At 32.4% G+C, this 19,970-nt stretch overlaps 1 protein-coding gene across 10 annotated transcripts in view; it reads left to right on the top strand.

Annotated features, from left to right (window-relative positions):
- Window positions 1-19,970, top strand: part of LOC145276941 (S phase cyclin A-associated protein in the endoplasmic reticulum-like) — a 559,542-nt gene that overhangs the window by 282,821 nt on the left and 256,751 nt on the right. For all 10 annotated transcript variants that reach the window (XM_080128440.1, XM_080128441.1, XM_080128445.1 and 7 more), the window contains 2 exons: window positions 13,058-13,320; window positions 16,242-16,345. In XM_080128440.1, coding sequence (XP_079984566.1) covers window positions 13,058-13,320; window positions 16,242-16,345 — 367 coding nt within the window. The remainder of the gene's footprint in view (window positions 1-13,057; window positions 13,321-16,241; window positions 16,346-19,970) is intronic.

The raw sequence follows: 19,970 nt of genomic DNA, 5'->3' as shown, positions 1-19,970 counted from the left end.
TGTTATTCTTACAATGTTCCGGATATGTAACCTCTGTTTCTCAGTTGTATCTTGTTGAAATTTCAACAAGATACAACTGAGAAAGATCAGAGATTACATCAACCGAAATGTTGTAAGAATAACATCCAAAATGAGAACAGTAGTCCAAATAATCCAAATTAAAAATATCGATACTTTTAATGGCTATTTTTTAGAATTTATTTTAATTATTTGCCGACTTTTATCCTCCTCTTCTAGTTGTAGTTTCGTAACGTTTCGGCCAATTTTCCCTCTGACCTTTGTAGATAATTCTATGGTAGATATGCAGAATATCTAATTCCAGATGAGCATTGTATGAAGGTAGCAGTTTCAATCCTACTGAAAGCCGGTCAGCGGATTAGTTGGCACAACCGAGGTGAAACGATGACGACAACAACTATGGAAGGCAGTAATTCCTGTGGATGCCATTGGAAGATTCGTCATTCTTATCTCGTTGCGGTCAACCACCTGACGAAGGCCAGAGGAATAATTGGCCGAAACGTTTTTAAACAACTAGAAGATGAGAATAATAGTCCACAAATAATTAAAATAAATTATGCAAATTACTCATCTAAAAAAAAAAAAAAAAATTCCAAATTAATTCAATATGTTTAGAACTGTTTTATAGGAATTTTCAGTTTCTAAAATAGAACTTAAAGCCTCGTCATTTGATTCAAATCTAAATTTGCAGAGGCGTTTTACACAAAACGTTATCGTCACTGTTAAGTCTGTAGCAATAGTTGGGATGTCAGCCCCCTTCCCCAGAAAAGCCAGCCTTGGTAACTATGCATACTTGTAAAAGATTATCATAATGATTACAATAGTTAAGCAGTAATAGTAAATGTATGTTCCCCTTTTACTACATAACTCCTGTAATTAATGCCGCGACATGTTTGTGCTTGTCGTCTTTCTATTTGACATGTTTCGTTGTACAGGATATTCACAATAAAATCCGAAACACTCTGGCTAAAGTTATGGTGTTAATATGGGAAATCTTGGCCGTTCGGCTAAGATCACTGTAGTATCTGTTCTGATACTAGACTTAATTTTTTTTTTTTTTTTTGTCTTCGGTCAGTGAAGGAGAAATCCTTCTAGACTGAGGCAGTTTTTATTTTTATCCCGATCCAAGGTTTCCCTTTTTGGGGAATATTATTTTCTCTGTATTAAAAGCTAAACTTGTCTTACTCTTCGCTCGTTTATTGAGGCAAGTTAAAATACAGACTACAAAGTTAACCAACACTGGTACGGCTTTTGAACCAGACAAAACCAATATTTACTGGTGCAGAAATATTTAAACAGCAAAACTGACTCAAGTTGAAACACTCTCAGCTACAATAATAGAAGTCAGAACTAGGTCTGTCATCAAAGTGCATACAACAAATTCACCAAACCATGCCATGCTATTTCTTTGCAACCTTAGAAAGATTAGGTTAATGGGAGGTTGGCAAGCGTGCATTGAGAATGGTGAGGACTATGTAGAAAAATAAATTCTGGAGCACAAAAGGTTGATCGTTTTAAATGGTACCACTCCCGCCTCCAAAGCTTTTCCATGTTTTAGGTATGAATTAAAAAAAAAATAAATAAAAGCAGGAGGCCTTAGTTTTGGAATGACCTTCGTACATGAACACTGGAAGGTACAAAACTGTAAAGCCATATATAAGTCAGTCCATTTCTCTGAACGTTGAGGATGCTTATCCAGGTTTACTTCAATATTAAAATCTGCCTGTATAAAGAATATAAACAAAATTGCACAAAACGTTTATGTAATTAAGTATTACGTTTAAAAAAGACACTACACAAAACAATTATGCAAATTTCACAAAATTATATTTGAAGATATGACCCTTTTAAAGGAGTCCTTTTTATGTTAAAGTGGCAAATTGATCCATCCCCTCTTACTTTATCTAAACACTAAACAGGTATGTTTTTAAAAAAAAATATATATATATAAAAATGTAATTCTTGGTTCGTTTGTTATTAGTAGTCTAAATAACCACTGAGCCGATTGCTTTCGACATTTTGGTATCATGTTTACTGCATCCATGCGTGTTTTTATATATCTCTTTTTGATTATAACATTATACTTGATTTTTCTTTAATAAATAGGTGGTTTTCTTTGTTCAAATGTTGCCATTTTTTATTTGAGGACATATTTATTTATGACCGCCTGCCGTCACGTTACATCACTTAAAGGAATTTTTTGATTCACCATGATAGGCTGTGGTCTCGCTTAATGTAAACAAATTCTTATGTTGTATGAAATAATTTTTTAAAATATCAGATTCTAATTTACCGTTTGCATGGTATGAACCCCTAGACCTTGGGACTATTTTGTGCCATTTCACTGCCTTTGGTAGTGTTTTTCTTACATGATATGTTCGTGTGCGAACGGGCGTGGTGGGGTGTCTTATCATATCGCATAGGAATCTTTAAGCAGTCATTTAAAGTAAAGTTTTTAAAAAAAATGTGCTTTATTCATTTCTTTTTTTTTTTGTCTTATGTAGTTTTAATGCTTTTTAATTGATCTAAAAAATTTTCATGAGCGGTTTACTAAAACATAACCACCAAACATATTTTTATGTGTTTCGTTCTTTTTATGGGAAGGGGTATTCCATTAACAGGTGCTTCTGCAGTTTAATTAACCGTTTTTCCGTAAGTAATGTGCCGACATTTACCATTTCACAAAAATTCTTTCACCTAACTATTTAGTGTTCATATAAAGCATTCATCTGTTCTTTTTATAATAAAAATTCCGTTTTCAAAAAGAAATGTTTACCGCCAACTTTCTTTAAAAAAAAAAAAAAAAAAAAAAAAAAAAGTGCAAGTTTTCCTCAAAAAAAACTTTCACCTAACAATTTATGGTAAAAAATGAATTTTTTTTTGTGGAAAAAAAACAACTTGATAAAAAAAAATTGCAAAATATGATAAAAGTAAATAAACAATACAAAATGCAATTTTTCTTGAGGAATGTGTTTCATTTTAATAAAATGGCCAAAGCAACGCGTGACCGGGTACAGCTAGTGTGTGTGTGTGTATGTGTGTATATATATATATATAAAAGTTGGTTCTTAATTGATAGTAATTTTAGAAATGCCACCTGCTTTAAAATCATTGATTGTTTTTAGTTAAATAAATAAAATTTATCAAACTATTTATTACACTTGCACTTTATTATATACATAAAACTCCTAGAAAAACTGACCTGTTGGATCACCCATTGAGCTCAGTGTCTGAAATGTTGGCTTCTTGACTTAATGTTGATGTTTTTTTTTTTTTTTTACTTTCTCATTGCAAAACTCAATTATGTTCTGCAAAGTCTAAAAAAAACAATTTTCTGCTATAAAACAACTAAACCAAACACCATGAATAAATATTTGAAGATACAAAGAACTTGAAGCATAAAAACTCCTTCCAAAATGACTAAATTCAGCATTAAATAACCTAAAAAGTATTGATATGTTGGAAAACAAAACAACCAAACCATTTAGCGATAGTGTTACATTGAACTCTGTTTAAATTGTTTGAATAGGTGGGGTGAGGGGAGTGAGTTTGCAAAACCAGTTAAATGTAATAAAAATAAAAATGAAATTCCAAATGAGCCACTCATTGTATGTTGTCGTATGCCTAATGTATGTATTACTCTTATCTTTATGGAAGTTACATTCTCCTACAAGGCATTTGAATTTCTACATAACATTGGTTTGCTCTAATGTTTTTATAGCCAAAAAGGAATTGTTTTTAACCACAAGGTTTTGAGTTTTAAACTTCTTACAGTAAATAATAAATTTAGTTGAGTATTTATGGACGCTGCTTTTAATTGCCTTTTTTTCTTTTTCAACTTCAAAATGTGGTTGCATTTGGTTTTGGTAAAATATATTAATAGAGTTGGCATTATGGTGCTGACTAATATATGTATATTTTTTTTCAAACATAATTTGATTTGAGAACTTGTAATATTTCACCATGTGCTTTGTGTAGGGAACAAAAAAAAACAAAAAGCTTAAAGAAACAAATGTTGATTAACGCTGTTTTAATAAAGAAATATTGGTGCTTATATAGTATTGGACCCAACTGAAAATCACATTCCAAGTAAAACCTCTTTGATATACTTATGTATTATGCAAAATTAAGTATCCTTATCAGGAAAAAAAACAATCTCGTAGAATTTTAAAGATAAAAAAGTCACTTTTCATATTGTGTTGACATACCATTCATTATTAGTTGGTTATATGACAAATTGACTTATCTCTCCCTGACTTAAGGGATTTTTAAATATAATAAAACTGATTTTTATTTTTAACCAGCCTGAGTGTCCGGTGTTGCTTTGTTTGGAGGTGTGTGTTGAGCAAAAAAAGAAAGAAAAAAGTGGTAGTAGGCAGGCAGGCTCGAACCTATACCACGAAGGAGGAAAAGAACATGCAAATAAAAAAAAAAAAATGATGTCTTTGCTGTTGCGTCCATCGCCAAACTGGAAGTGGCGAAGGTTTAAATTAAGGCTAGTCAATCGAAAAGAAGGGATGACTTTTAAAAATATCAGTGAAAAAAGTGACCCCTCCTTGTAGAAAAGTGCCCAGTTAAGGGTGAAGGAATTAATGTTTTTAGCCAATTTTTTTATATTTGTTGTCTGAAGGGTTGAGCTTCAAGACAATATTGATCTTGTGAAAAACTGTTGCCTCCGAAAGTTTAAGGCATACATACATACATACATTTAAACAGCCAGGTGAGATTTATATTATAGATTAAAATTCTACCCTGCTACTTTTCTCAATCTTTGGTGTAAATAACTTTTTGCCTGATATGTCAGTTTACCAAAGTGTTTTCCTATTAATTTATTTGAAACTGATTTTTACTTTGCTCAGTACTATATAAACACCAAAATATTTCCACTCTTATATAAGTCACTTTGTGTATGCGTCTTCCTTCCTCACAAGTTCCAAAACAGCTGAGCCTATCTTTTGCAAATTTCACACTAAGGTAATTTATGTCTGAGAGTGTTCTTAGATATGTTTTGTACAGAAATTCATCCAATAGGTATAAAAAAAATCCGATCTTACCAATAGTGTTATAGATAAAAAAGTAATTTTTACAGGGGAATATTTTACATTACACCGGCCAAGGGAGATAATAAAATCTCAGCAAATCAGTTCTTCTTAAAAAAAAAAACGCCCCAGATATATTGTCATCTGGAGATATAACTCGGTGGCAGAGCATTCGACTACAGATCAAATGATCCTGGTTCAAGCCCGGCTGTATCTCACCATTTTATTTTAATTTTTTCTTAATTATGAGCTCAATTTATGATAAGAGTCACCATTTAAAATCGCCACAAATCATTTCTTTATTTGCATATTTCAAAACTAAACATTAATCAGAAGTGACTTTTCCAGGCCATTCATCGTCAAGCCCAAATATCAGTTGTGAAATTGTAAACAGATGGAATTTGATGAACGACATTATCATCATTTAAAAATTTTTTTTTTTTTTTTTTTTTTTTTTTTTTTTTTTTTTTTGCTAATTAGTCCATCAGGCAAATTATTCCTCGTAATATATAATGATCAATAGAGGATTGATACATACACAATCTGCATAAATTAAAATATCATGTTTAAGTGTATTGTATAACCGGGCAACGCCGGGCATCCAACTAGTTTATTATACAGGTCAGAATTGCAAATGGAGATGGCATTAACAATTGCTTGTGTTATCTCCCCTTTGCAGACTAGATATTTAGAGAACCTAAGGCTAGATGGATCTGGTTGGCAGTCAATTTTGGTTCTTATTTAGAATTCGACTTAAAAAAAAAAATATTTAAAAAAATACAGAAAATAAAAAAATTCCCATACAGAACAGATGTCATGTTCCAAAAATCATAATTTGATCAAGTATTTTTTTTTTTTTTTATGATAAACAAGACGGGAGTTGCCATGTTGTTTTGAATGTTAAAATTCAAGGGTGACGATTCACTACAACTATCAATATTTTTTTACCCCCATGTTAAGAATGCCTTTCTACATAACGTCATTTTAGCATATTCCATAAACTGCACAAGTACTTATTTCTTTTCCTATTTTTTTAAAATAGGATGTCTGAAAGATAAACATACAAATACAAAAAATAAGTTACTAACATGACTAAAAAGTTTAAAATAAGCATTTTCCAATGACAACATTTTTCAAGGGTCATTTTATAAATTTTCCGAGAATATTCCAGAAAAGTCAAATAGGGCACTGGTTAACTTATTCCTGAAAAGGTAAAATTCACCACTGGTTACCTCCTCCTTAACAACCTCTCCAAGAAATAAGATCATCAAAGGCTGCTAAAACTTATTAATTGCTAAAAATAATAAATTTTGATTTTTTTTTTTTTTTTTTTTTTTTTTCTTTAAACAAAGACTTGATCAATTTGTGATTTTTGGAATATGACATCTTCAATCCATAAGTACATACATAAAAAGATTTTTTTCTGTATTTTTATTTTTTTTTAATTGAATCAAATTCTAAATAAGAACCTCAATTTGCATACTTTTTTGTACAATATTTTCTTTTCTTTCCAGGTATGTACGCCATAAAGATTTCTTTTTTTTAAAGGGGTTGGGGGCTTATAGACAAGCATCTTAATCGTTGTAGTTGTTATAAATTCTTTAAGCCAGTAAAGATAATTCATTTTTGGAGTCTTCATGTTATGCTTTGCCAACGCTTAAAATAACTGCTAGTCTCCTGAGATAGATATGTAGACGAAGCCAAAAAAGTGTATTCATAAAGCAGCCTTATTTCCTAACATTAGTGTCTGCTGAAACTCACAAGAAATAAACTGTAGATAGTTTGTGTAGAAAAAAGGTTTTTATTTGACTTTTGGTTTGGGTGTTTTATTTTATGGCACATCAACCCTTTTTCGGGTTATTTAATGCCAAATCCACTCATTTTATAATGTTTTTATGTTTCAAGTTATTTCTTCAAATATTTATTCATGATGTTTGGTTTGGTTGTTTTGTAGAAGAAAATTGTTCTTTATTACCATAATCAGGAATGCAAGTAGCTCCCCCCCCCCAAAAAAAAAAGCTGATATTGGGATGAATTTCTAAACATGGGTACATGGATAGAGGGAAGTATAAAAACTTCTTTTTATTTATTTATTTTATTTTTTTTTTCCAAAAAAAATTTCATTCAGTCTCAACTGAGAAAATTAAGAGAAAGACTATGTGGAAGAGAAGCAGACTGGATTGGTTTGGTTTGGTTTGGGTGTTTTGTTTTAAGACATATCCCTTTTCAGATTCTTTAATGTTAAATCCATTAATTTTGGTAAGTTTTTATGCTTCAAGTTCTTTATATCTTTAAATATTTAGTCATAGTATTTGGTTTAGTTGTTTTGTAGAAGAAAATCTTTTAACTTGACAGAACATGATTGAGTTTTGCAAAATTAAAGGAAAAAACAATGTTTGATACATTTTAGGTAAAAAAGCCAGTATGTTCAGACAGCCTGATCTAGTTGCACCATTTATTTGACTTTTAAGACTTTACTTTTGTATTATATAAATAAATAGGAATAAAGGTTGCGTAATGATTTAAAATATTACATTTAATCAATACACATTTGTGCATATAGCCGATGCTGCTATCACACAAATCATCAGACACAACGGATGGAATAAAGAAGAAAAAAGGTTGCTTCAAGGAATGAAAACATAAATTCAGAAATTTGATAATGCTTACTAAGAAACTTATCAGAGGGAAGATACTCTCACAAGACAAATACAGTTGATTGCATGAAGTGTATGTGTGTGTATATATATATATATATATATATATATATATATATATATATATATACTAGCAGAAGTACCCGTCGTTGACTGGGTTCAAAAACAGAAAATGGACTGTGATTGATGAAAGTATAAGTTATGAAAAGGAGGGGATTGTAAAGAGATAGGTTTTGATACTCAAAAATTTTACTCTAATCAAAATATGATGAAAGTAAAGATAATTTTCGCGAAAATATATTTTTTTATATCAACTTTGTTTCCATTCGTAGCCAAAAGTGACCAACAAAATGATGTTTCCTTACAAAGAGAAAATGTTATATATATAATAATATAAATATACAAGAAATAAATGTTACCATAGTCAATAAAAGTTACTTTTATGGTAGAAAAGTTCATTGGTTTGTATTTTTAAGTAGTTTGTAAAACAAAAAATATTTTTTTTAATTCACGAACCGGTTTAAAAAAAAAATTAAAATGGCAGTGACTTTGAAATGGAGAGCCCCATTTTCAATTTGAAGGAAGGGCACCTGAGCATTCTGTGTTAACAATTTAAGAGAGTTCCGTCAACGTAAGGAATATTTATAAACATATTTTAATGTTTTCCGTTATTTTGTGCTTGAGGAATATTCGATTATGGCATGTGTAGTTTATATAAAAATTCATTTAAGTAGTTATCGCCTCAAATTTCGTTTTAATTTCACTTTGCTGAAATTATTTCAAGTAAAGTGCATTAAAAACTATTTCAAAACAAAAAAAACATGAACTGAACTTTTATTGACTATGGTAACATTTATTTCTTGTATATTTATTTTTTCGGGTAGTCGTCTGTTGGCTTTTCTGCTAAACACTCTTACTAAATAATGTCGACGAAATATTGAAAAACAAAGAAACAAAAACAGTTTTTAAAAATAATGAAGCTTTACTTACTTTAGTAAAATAATCCGAAACAGCAAAATGGGATATTAAAAAAGTAAACACAAATTACTTTAGTTTTTTAAAGCAAATAATTGATATAAATATGAATAAGAAAATGGCGTCCTTTTCAAGCAGAACAGCTTTGTTTCAGTTTTACAGTATTGAACAGTGTAGTATTGCGCCGTCGGATTCACGGTTGTACTATTGTAATGTAAAGAACACGCAGAAAGTGTTGTAATCAACACTGAATTCCTTCTAGTACACTGACAAAAAAAAGCTTAAACAGATATAAAAATAAAAAGGTTATGTAAATGTTTTTAAAAAGACACGTAATCACGTGAGCAGGATTTTTTCCTTCTTTTGACACGATAACAAGTAACATTCTTTTTTATTATTTATCTATTTTCGAAAGAGTGCCACGTGCAAGTGGAGAAGGAAAAAAACAGTTATGCAAAATTTTTGTTGAGAATTGTCTAAAGTTCCGACTTTTTTTTTTTTTTAGCTTTCACTTTAATAAGAACGTGAATTTATGAGGTGAATTTATTCGACACACTATGATTCACCTCAAAAAAAAAAAATAAATAAAAGCTAACGTGAATTAAGATTAAAGTTAAGGTGTTATTGTGGACTCTCATCCCTTTTAAAAAACCTTGTTAAACTTTGACATATTTACATTCTATGGAGGTCAGGCGCGAACAAACACCCAATAATTTTCTTATACCATATTTCTTCAAACTGAAACATAATTATCAAAGTATACTTACGCAAATAGATATGAAAAGTCTTTGTTAAAGTTTGTGCCATATTTCCATGGAGTACAGGTGCGAACGCAGACCCTACAATTTTATTATACCATCCCTATTTAAGTTGAAACATACTTATCAAAGTATTTTTATATACATCTACATCAAAAATCCTTGTAAATATTTTTTTTATTTTTCATTTTTTATTTCCATACTTTGGGGACAGACGCGAACACAGACCCCACAATTTTTATGAACCACTGTTCTGCCAGATCAAACGGTCCTGGATATGACCTTAAACTATATCCGATGGTGAGGCCCCAGCTTGCGGGCTTTGGGGAGCGTGGAGCCACCCTTTAATTGCCATTGCTCCCAGGTTCACTCTGACCTGGAGTGGTAGTACCTGTTAGGGTCCCAACTATGGGTTAAATAGAAACTGACTTAAAAAAACGAATATACTATATTAAAAAAAATTTTTCTTCAAAATAACTGGATTCGGCATTGAATAGCCTGAAAAGAGTTGATATGCCATAAAACAGCCAACCAACCAAGCCAGATCAAACATACCCATTCCTGATCCTCGATACATCTATCATATGTACCTATTTACTATGCCTCCCCACGGGACAGAGTTAGACACCAGGGTCGTTTTTTAATGTGGAGAAAAGGTACAAAAATAAAAATTGTTTCAGCCGTGAAGGATTTCTCCTCCACCGAAAGAGAACAAGTCAACCATATAGGAGCCTATTCGTGACCACACACACACACACACACACACACACACACAGACGTTCAGCTTTATATTATAGATAAATAGACAGAGAGAGATTATGTTTAGCTTCATTTTACCACTTTTAAGTGATATTTTCTCCAATTTCAATTTGTTGAATAAAGCAAACAGAACCCTGAATAAACCCCTTTAATTTTCAATATTTGTTTGTGTTCTGAACAAGATAAAGATTAATACCCTGTCATTTTTTAACATTTAAATATTTAGTCTGCTTGCTATTGTCTACTTTGATTACTAAGAGTCAGAAAAAAAAAAAATTTCCTTGAACAGTCTCCGTTATTTTAGATTATTGTTATTTAATTGTGGTAGTAATAAAGAGCTCAGTAAATGGAGTTCAAAACTGTTTGAATTGAGCAAATATCCCTAGTGGTCCAAAAGTTATAAGAATTGGGGGTTTGTAAAGAAAAATTACTCAAAATCATAGACCAGTGTGCTACAAGAAATTCATTAATTTCTTGTTTTTCCAGTTTAGGAGCAGTTTTAATAGAATTTTGTCATTAGTGCTAAAAAAAAAAAAAAAAAAAAAAAAAATGAAAAAAAAAGCTTAACCCAGAACTAGTTCCCATACTTAGAAAGCTGTTTAAACGTTGTCTTAAGGAGAAATTCTTCCCAACACCCTGGAAAGTGTCATTAATCTGCCCCATATTTAAAAATTCAGGAGATTAGTTATCTCCCTCTTGGTACAGATCAATCGGTCTCCTGTGTGTCACAACTAAGCGGCTGAAATCTGTTAAATAGAGAAGTGACCAACCACTGCAGCAAAAACAACCTACTCGGCAACATGCAATATAGCTTCCATTCTACTAAATCTAGAGCTGATGTACTAACGATAATATCATGGAGGATTAGTGAATTTTTGAATGGGGTTTCGTTTCTAGAACAATTGCTCTTGACATATCAAAAGCTTTTGATATGGTATGGTATAAAGGTCTGCTTCACAAAATCTCCAGCTACAAAATTGCTGGAAATGGCTTCTCGGTTATTAAATCATTTCTGATAGGTTTATAAGAGTAGTGGTTGATGGGCAGAAATCAGGAACTCTGTATCAACGCTGGCATCCCTCATAGTTCCTTCATGGGCCCAACTCTCTTCCTGATTTTCATCAATGATCTCCCAAATCACATTCTTAGATTATTCGTAGACCTCTATGCAGACGATACTACCATCTACAGCAACACTTCAAAGGCCGGTAATGACCAAGATCTCTCTCAGATTTTGAGCATGTGATACAATGGATACAGAGGTGGCTGGTTAATTTGAATGCATCTAAAACCAAGCTTTATCTTTCCACAATCAACGTTCTGACCTCCATTTGGTCCCAATTGAAATAAATGGCTCTCGTTATAGGAAAGCGCCATGCTTTGACAAGCTTCTAGGACTGACCTTCATCCTGATCTGAAATGGAACACACACATCAAATCCTTTGCCAAGGTTGCCGGAAAAATAGTTGGATCATTGTACCGCTCCAGTAGAGATCTCACTTCTGATGCAATCCTCTACCTGTATAAGAGCCAAGTACATCTTAGAATAGAGTACTGTTGCCACATCTGAGCAGAAAAATTGATAAAAATAAACCTTGAATAAATTACAATATTTGTTAACCCATCAAAAATTTAAACAAGAAATGATAAATTTATTTATTGTGGACTATTATCCTCATCTTTCTAAGTTATTGTTTCACAACATTTTGGCCAACTATTATTATTAGAAATTATAATAAAGAAAAATTGTTGCTCCCCTGACAAAGGAGGGATTGGACCTTGTAATTCACTCCTGTTCGTCTCTTTGCACTTTTCTCAATAACCATGCCTTGGATTTTTTTGAAATTTTGCACAAACATTAGTCATGGTGAAAGTAAATTTTTGACAGGACAGATTTTCCGGAATAACTCTGGTTGCCCCTCTAGGGGGCATTATAGGGGTAAAATCGCCCTCAAATTGTTAACTTGTAGAGAAGGACCTTGTATACTCGGCTTGTTAACTTTGAAAATCTATGGTTTAAGTATTTTTCTTTAATTATAATTCTTTATTTGAATTTTTTATGGATTAATAAATACTGTAATTTATTCAATTTTTGTTTTTATCATCAATTTTCCTTGCTTTTTTTTTAATTGTTCAATTTAGTATACTGAGCTTTTTAGTATCTGTATGGGTTCTAAGTTTAAGATAATATTTATTATTTTTTATGTAAATACAGTCAAGATAAGACTTTATTTACATAAAGAATAAAAAAAAAAAAAAAAAATAAATAAATAAATAAATAATTTGCTCCCTTTCATTGACCACTATCAACGACCCTTGTTGAAATTTAATCATTCTTAATTTTTGAATATTTTTCTACCTGGAACACACACACACACACACACGCACACGCACACTACTAAAATTGGATGTTTATCTTGTATTTTTGTCTCTGTGTACTGTGAATGATGTAACTAAACAAAACTGAAAAAAAAAAAAAAAAAAAATGCAATTCGTTTATAATATTTATAAAGAGATGATGTTATCCAGTAAAAAGGATGGAGATATCGGAAAATGATCTTGTATGATGTAATTGGGGCTGAAGCAATAAAAGCGTCATGTCAACCATTAAAACGGAGCATAGCTGTAATTTATAATCACTGAACAAATCAGCCATTTCTCTCCTCTCATATTTTCTAATATTTAAAAAAAAATTTTCCTCAAATCAGAAATAATATCACACTCTTCAGAATTATATTAAAGTATGCAAAAAGTAAATTTGTTACACAAAACAAAAGAGCTTGTTTGTAATCATCACTATTTAGATTTTAATGTGGATGTTTTTTTTTTTTCTTTTTTTGTTCTTTTTCAGGCCGTGCTCCAACTCGGCAATGGCGTAAAAGTGGCAAATTGCGGTCCGTGTCTGTGTCGGCAAAAGATAAAATCCTTTGTGGTGCCAGCATTAATTCCCTCAAGTGCTATCAAGATCTAACAAAGTCACCAAAATCTGACATTGGTGGCAAAAGAGCAGACGTGAGAGCCCGCTACTGGGCCTTTCTGTTTGACAATCTCCAGCGAGCCGTGGATGCTATTTACGAGACCTGTGAACAGGATGAAAGTGTTGTAGAGTGCAAGGTCAGTTTAATTTTTTAAAGTTAAATAAATTTTAATATCTAGATTTATACATATTTTATATTCACAGGTGTGTGCAACATAGTTGATAAGGTAACTAACAATATTTATTATATAAAAGGCCAGTTGTTTGTATGTCCGACTAAAAATTAAAAAAAAAAAACCCTACAAAGTTGGTCAATTCTTTATAGGTGTTACCCTGAATGAATAATATCTAAAAAATAAAAAAAAATCATTCCATAGGGGTTATAATTGGGCCAGGTTTTACCGAGAGTGGGGCGGGGGTGAAGGCCAACAATTTTCAATGTTATGTTTTAATTTAGAAAAAAAAAAGGTGCTACCTCATTTGTCAAGGAACTTATATACAGGAAAGTTGTCTGTGTGTGTCCAGCTAGAGAGGAATGGGCTGGGCTGAGGAGAAAGAGGTGAGAGGAGAGGTAGAAATATTTAGTAGAAATATTTCACACTTTTGTCCTAGCAACACTGGGTAGTCCTGCTAGAATTATATGAATGGAAGTTATGTGTGTGTATGTATTTCCAGCTAAAACTTTAAAAACAAAACACACACAACAAACCCCTACAAAATTGGTAATTTTATCATCAGTGTAACCTCGGAAAATTAGAACAAAATGATCCATTCTTTGGGGGATCAAACGGCCATTTATATCATTTAATATTATCAAGAATTAAACACGATTTTTGATGTTATCGTGTATTAATACAGCCCTGTAAATGAGTCAGCATTTTTTTTCAAATTAAAAGATGCTAACTCCGGATTTAATTTATTATTTCTTAATTATTTTAATTTCTTTACAAAGAGAAGAGAGAGTGGATGAGAGAAACTTTGTTTTAGTAGTGCTTTGCAAGAATCCTTAATTTTATTTGGTGCTTTCAGTAGCGCTCTGAAGGCCTCCTAAATTTTTTTTTTCACTTTTTACATGAAAAATAAAGGAATTTCTAGTGTGTATGTGTAAAACTTAACAGTATTTAACATTTTAGTTTTTTATGGCAGTTTTCTAGAGCTTGAAGATTCAATCCTTCCTACAAATAACTAAGAATAATAACAAAAACTTCTACCAGATAATGGCTGACAGAATGAGAACAATCTAGCCTAATGGATAAAATATATACTTCAGTTCTAAATACCATATATGTTCCAGAGATTAACATAGATTTCCAAGATTGAAACTATGCACTTGGTCTGAGGTTATGAAATGTAAATATAACTAGGGTTGTGGAGTCAGAGGCTTTGAAAGGAATCAGAAAAATTATATTTCTGAATTTTTGAGATGGGGTTAATTATTTGGGATTTTTAAGACTACTGTTCTCATCTTGTAACATTCAAAATAAAATTCCAAATTACTCAGGACTTCTATCCAGTCATGGCTAATGGAGTGAAAGTATACTCACTCCATAGATTAAAGGGTTCTGTTCAAAATTCTCTGCATATTCCCAAGTTTGACAGAAAGATTCACAAGTTTGACAAGATACACCTGAACAAGAGGTTACATCGACTGAAACGTGAAAATAACATTCAGGATGGAAACAGTAGTTTGACGGATCCGAATAATACAGAAAAATATCATTTTAAAAAAAAAATTTTAATTTCTGATTCTTTGCCTGCCTTTATAATATTTTGTTAAAAATTGATAATGAAAACAAATGAGAAATAGTGATGAATTTTTGTGACCTTTCAAAATTTTGACAAAAATTTGCAGCATTTAATCTGTTGAATAGTAGGTCATTTCAGGATTTAAAATTCTCTGCAAATGCTCGTGTATTAAGAGACAGGTTTTAGAAGATATTTACACTCAATAATTTTATAGAGATGAGAACAACATTAATGTAACCAAATTAGTTATGGTTTGGTAATAACTTGATTCAATTAATAATTCCACAAATACTCTATAGTAAGAAAAGAAAATTACACAAAAACTTTATATACTTATAATATGATATAAATGCGGGTGTACTTCAGAGGTATATCCTTGGACCTTTTATTATTCCTAATATTCATAAATGACCTCTCTGATAAAATTGTCTCTGAGATGGGTATATTTGCTGATGACACCATGCTTTATAACAGGCATGAAGGGAAAACGAATGAACATCTATCTAAGGAAATGGCAGAAACACTAGAGGATGACCTCCAATCTGTAGTAAAATGTGGACAAAAATGGATGGTCACATTCAGTACTGCCAAGACTAAGTTTGTTTCCTTCAATAATTACAAGAAACCTTTTCAACCACCATTAGCTAAAGCTACATTACCTGAAAATACTTCTTTCAAACTTCTTGGCTTAACGTTCACAGGGAACATGAAGTGGAACAGATACATTGAGAGCATTGCCATGGCTCCTGCGAGGAAGGTGGGTTCTCTATATCGGGCTAGAAAGTTACTTACACCTGAAAGTATCCTGTACCTTTATAAGGCCACCATTTGTCCTTGTATGAGATTCAACGTCTCTATCCACTACACTACAGGCTCCGAAGAGCGATCAAGGTTTGATTTTTTTTTGGTCTTATAAATCCACGTTTATTTATTATCTGATCTTCCATGGTCGGGTCTGTACCGAGTGGATAGAGACGTTGAATCTCTACAGTTCCAGGTGAGAATTGTCTGAAGATAGCAGATTCAATCCTACCCAAAGCCGGCCAGAGGCTTACTTGGAAAAAACGTGGTGAGATGACAACAACTATGGATGGCAGTAATTCCTGAGAATGCAGTTAGGAGATTCGGAGTTCCTATCATTTCGCGGTTACCACCTGACTTTGGCCAGAGGAATAGTTGGCCGAAAGGTCGTGAAACAACATCTAAAAAAGATAAGGATAATAGTCTGCAATAAATAATCCTCATCTCAATAATGAATTGCAATTAAATAATATAAAGTTGATCTTATATGATTTATTTTATCTTGTTGCAGGAAGTTATCATGATGTTGGAACAAAGCACCAAAGATTTCAACTGCTTGATTAAAAGATTGCAGTTGTTACGAGAATACGATAATGCAGCAAAAGATGGTGATAGGTTGGTCTAACATTTTTCTTTGTTTTGTTTTTTATCAAACTAATATAAAAATATATTATAATTTTCTTTTAATTTTATTATTTTGGCACCAAGAACTAAACATTAACAAGCCATCAGTGTTTGATCGTTTCTGAGATGATTTAAAATATTTTATTCAAATAAAGTTGCATCATCAGTACTGAGATTAGATATCAAATCAAAACCTAAATATCTGCTTAACACCAAAGTGAATCTGCTTGGAGAAATACTTATAATGGCTATATAATACAAATATAAATACTATTTAAATGTAACACTGTAGAGAAGTGGGGTGTTTGACGGGATGGGGTGGAGGAGTGCAGAGAAATGCAAAGACTTAGCTAGCAAAAGAGGACCAACCTCCGAGCTGTCATTATGGGCTTGTTACAGGCAAACCAGATGGTATATTGTCTCCAAAATGGAGACAGAATTGTCTATGAAATGTCAAAGGAGATGTTTGTATTAGAAATGACCTTAGATGATAAAGGCCCGTACACAGTGCTGGGCAAGGAAACCCAGGGGACTGCCAATAGATATCAGTGTGAGCAACCACCCTCCTCCCAAGAAAGAGAAGTGTTGAGTGGATGAGACAAGGAGAGGCTCTGAGAGGAAGAGAGAAAATATATTTTTAACCACTCTCCGAGGGAGAGGTGAGGAAAAAGGGTTGGATTCAGAAAAAGGAATTCTAAAATGAGTAGAGTCATAGCCAGCAAACTGAACGGCTGAGCTGGTCAAGCGCTCCCGACTTGGAGGCCCTCGAGCCTGATGTTATGATGTTAACTAGTCTGTGTTAATGGGAAATCTGTGACTTGACTTGTCTGGTCATACATCGTTCACTGCTATAGTCAGTCACCTCAATTTAGACAGTAGCCCTTGTGAAATAATGAACTTAATAAATAGTTGTTATTCTTATAAACTGGAGTTCTGTTTGTTTGTGGTGAGGACTCTTCCTTTTGCAGGGACTAGCGGAGGGATCAATGTACTCGGAGACTACACAGGAGAGGAGACGATTCGGTCGAGAGGTGAAGCACCCCACACATGTAAAACGATCAATGGGGCAACTTGTGACGGGACGACGTGCGATCGAAAGAGCACCTGTCATATCGGGTGCAGTTCGACGAGGTTAGAGCCACCTGGTGTGGATGGTGCAGTAAGGGCCGGTTATAAAATACCAGATGAACACTTAAGTGAATATATCAAAAGATTATATAGCAAATCAAGATTAAAAACTAAAGAGGTAAAATAATCTACTTTATAAGAGCTATATCAGATAATTATATTATTTAAACAAAAGGTTACAATTTTTATAGGCTGTTTATAATTCAATATTCATAGGTTCACATATTTTTTTTTTTGTTTTTTTAAAAATAGGCATGATTTTTTTTTCTGGTTTCATTTGACATAAGGTATCCTTATTTAAATAATATATTTGCATTTTACAGTAACTTCAATCTTTTTAAAGAGTTTATTCTGTTTAAAGTTTAGTATTTGATATTTTTTTGTTACACAATTTGCAACTCCTGCTGTTAATGCTAAAAGCTGGCCCTTTTTAGAATTTCCCCATTTCATACTAGTGTATAATATATATATATATCTCTTTGTTCCCTTACATACTTGAACAGGCTGGTGCTGTTTCTTTTTTCGTTTTTGGTCGGCATTTTAAAAAAAAAAATGTTTAACATTTTTTTTTTTATTTTGACTGTCTTATGGAATTTACGTGAAGGAAGTAGGAATTTGTCTTTTTTTTTTTCTTTTTTCTCTGTCATCATTCCCTGCCTTCGGGTTAGAATCAAAATGTTTTTATTAATGAGTTTGTAAATGACTCCATTTTGACTGTACAGAGTGGAATGATAAAATTTTTACTCTAGAAAAGACAACATGATTCCATTTCCATTTGATGAAAAGTTGTGTTGCAGACCATCTACTAGTTCACCGGTTGTGTACAAATCCCAAGAGCGATAGGAGCCTTCTAAGATGTCTGAAAATGACACCATGCTCAACGAGTTAGATTGGAGATTTGCTGCTGTACGACTAATGCTCTCTACTGATCCAAGTTATGACAACAGGACCATTGCCAGCACCCTCAAAATGCAAATTCGGATGGTTCAATGCTTGAGGGCACAGCTTACTGCATCTCATGACCCACGGTTATGGTCTTTGGTGTGATTTGAAGCGATGGCCAAATTATCCTACCTCATATTTTCGAAGTTGGCTTGAAAGTCAACACCAAAGTGTACCTGGATGTGCTGAAGAGTGTGGTGATCCCCTGGTGCAATCAGGTGGTAGCAAGACTCGGCATCAGTTCATAAGGCCATAGAGACCCAGGCTTACTTTCAGGAGTGCTACAACTTTGTACCCTTCTCTCACTGACCGCCCCCACCCCTCCCCGACTTGAATCTGCTAGACTACTTTGTTTGGTCATACGTCGAGAACATCACCAACACTACCTCCCAGAACACCAAAGCCAGCCTGATCACAGTGTTCGCCAAGCTCCTGCTGGTGCTTGTGGGTTCTGGACCCGTATCAACGCGGTTATTGAGGCCTTCAGCCTCAATAACCGCGTCGATAACAATGAAAATTGAATAGATGTTGGCTCTGCTACATAATCATGTTACCTGAATTGATTTTTTTTTCAATAAAAGTTTTAAAATAAAGCTGTAGTGTTTTTTATTTTAGGACGACAATTTTATCATTCCACTCTGTACTTGAATTTAGTATCTTGATCGTTATCTACATGATTAAAATAGTTTATTGAAATCTTTCTTTCTTTAAATCAAACCATAGTATATTTTGTTCTCTGAGAAGTCGTTTTATGTTTTGCTTCCAAACCCATCTGTCTCTTTTGGGTAGCTGGAATTTTCCACCTAATAGGGAGGTACATAAATAAGAGCAATATGTTTTATTTATATGTGTGTGTGTGTGTGTGTAATTTTTGTAATATTTATCTTAGGTTGTGTACATTTTCAACATGCCATATCTATTCTGTTCTCATTCGTAGGAGAAGGAAAGATTTTTTTTTTTTTTTTTTTTGTAGTTTGGTCTTTTTTTTTTTTCTTTAAGAAAATATTTTTATCATATTAAAAAGTATCACCTTGTGTCAAACTTTGTTCTTGCTGGGAGCCAGAGTTGGCAAACTTATAAGATCTGACTCCAATCATTATTGAATATTGGAAAACTTAAAAATAAGGAATCAGAATAGAATATTTTGGAATTCTAGGAATCAGTCAGATTTTATACTTTCTAACTTAACAATTTTCGTTGGAGACAAGTAAATATAGACAATGTGTTATTTCATTGTAATTTTTTTTTAAGACATAAAACAAAATGAGTTATTTTTTATTTTTGTCCAGAATTCTCTATAATATTAAGACAAAAATAAAGAAAAAAATCTGTATGATGTATGTACACGTTACGAAACAAAAATATAGGCCAAAAAATGTCAATTGATCAGTAGTTTTTATTTTTATAAATATGTGATTAATGGGAATTAGTAGGCATTACAATATAAATCTTGCAAGTTTGAACTATTGTTGAGTTATCTTTTTGTTTTAAAGATTGCTTTTAAAATAGTGGACAAGACAGCCACTTTTTGATTACTCATTATTTG

This window comes from Euprymna scolopes, chromosome 5 (genome assembly GCF_053919585.1).
Source record: "Euprymna scolopes isolate OS-2025 chromosome 5, ASM5391958v1, whole genome shotgun sequence".
Taxonomy (NCBI): domain Eukaryota; kingdom Metazoa; phylum Mollusca; class Cephalopoda; order Sepiida; family Sepiolidae; genus Euprymna; species Euprymna scolopes.
This window is presented reverse-complemented; position numbering and strand designations above follow the sequence as displayed.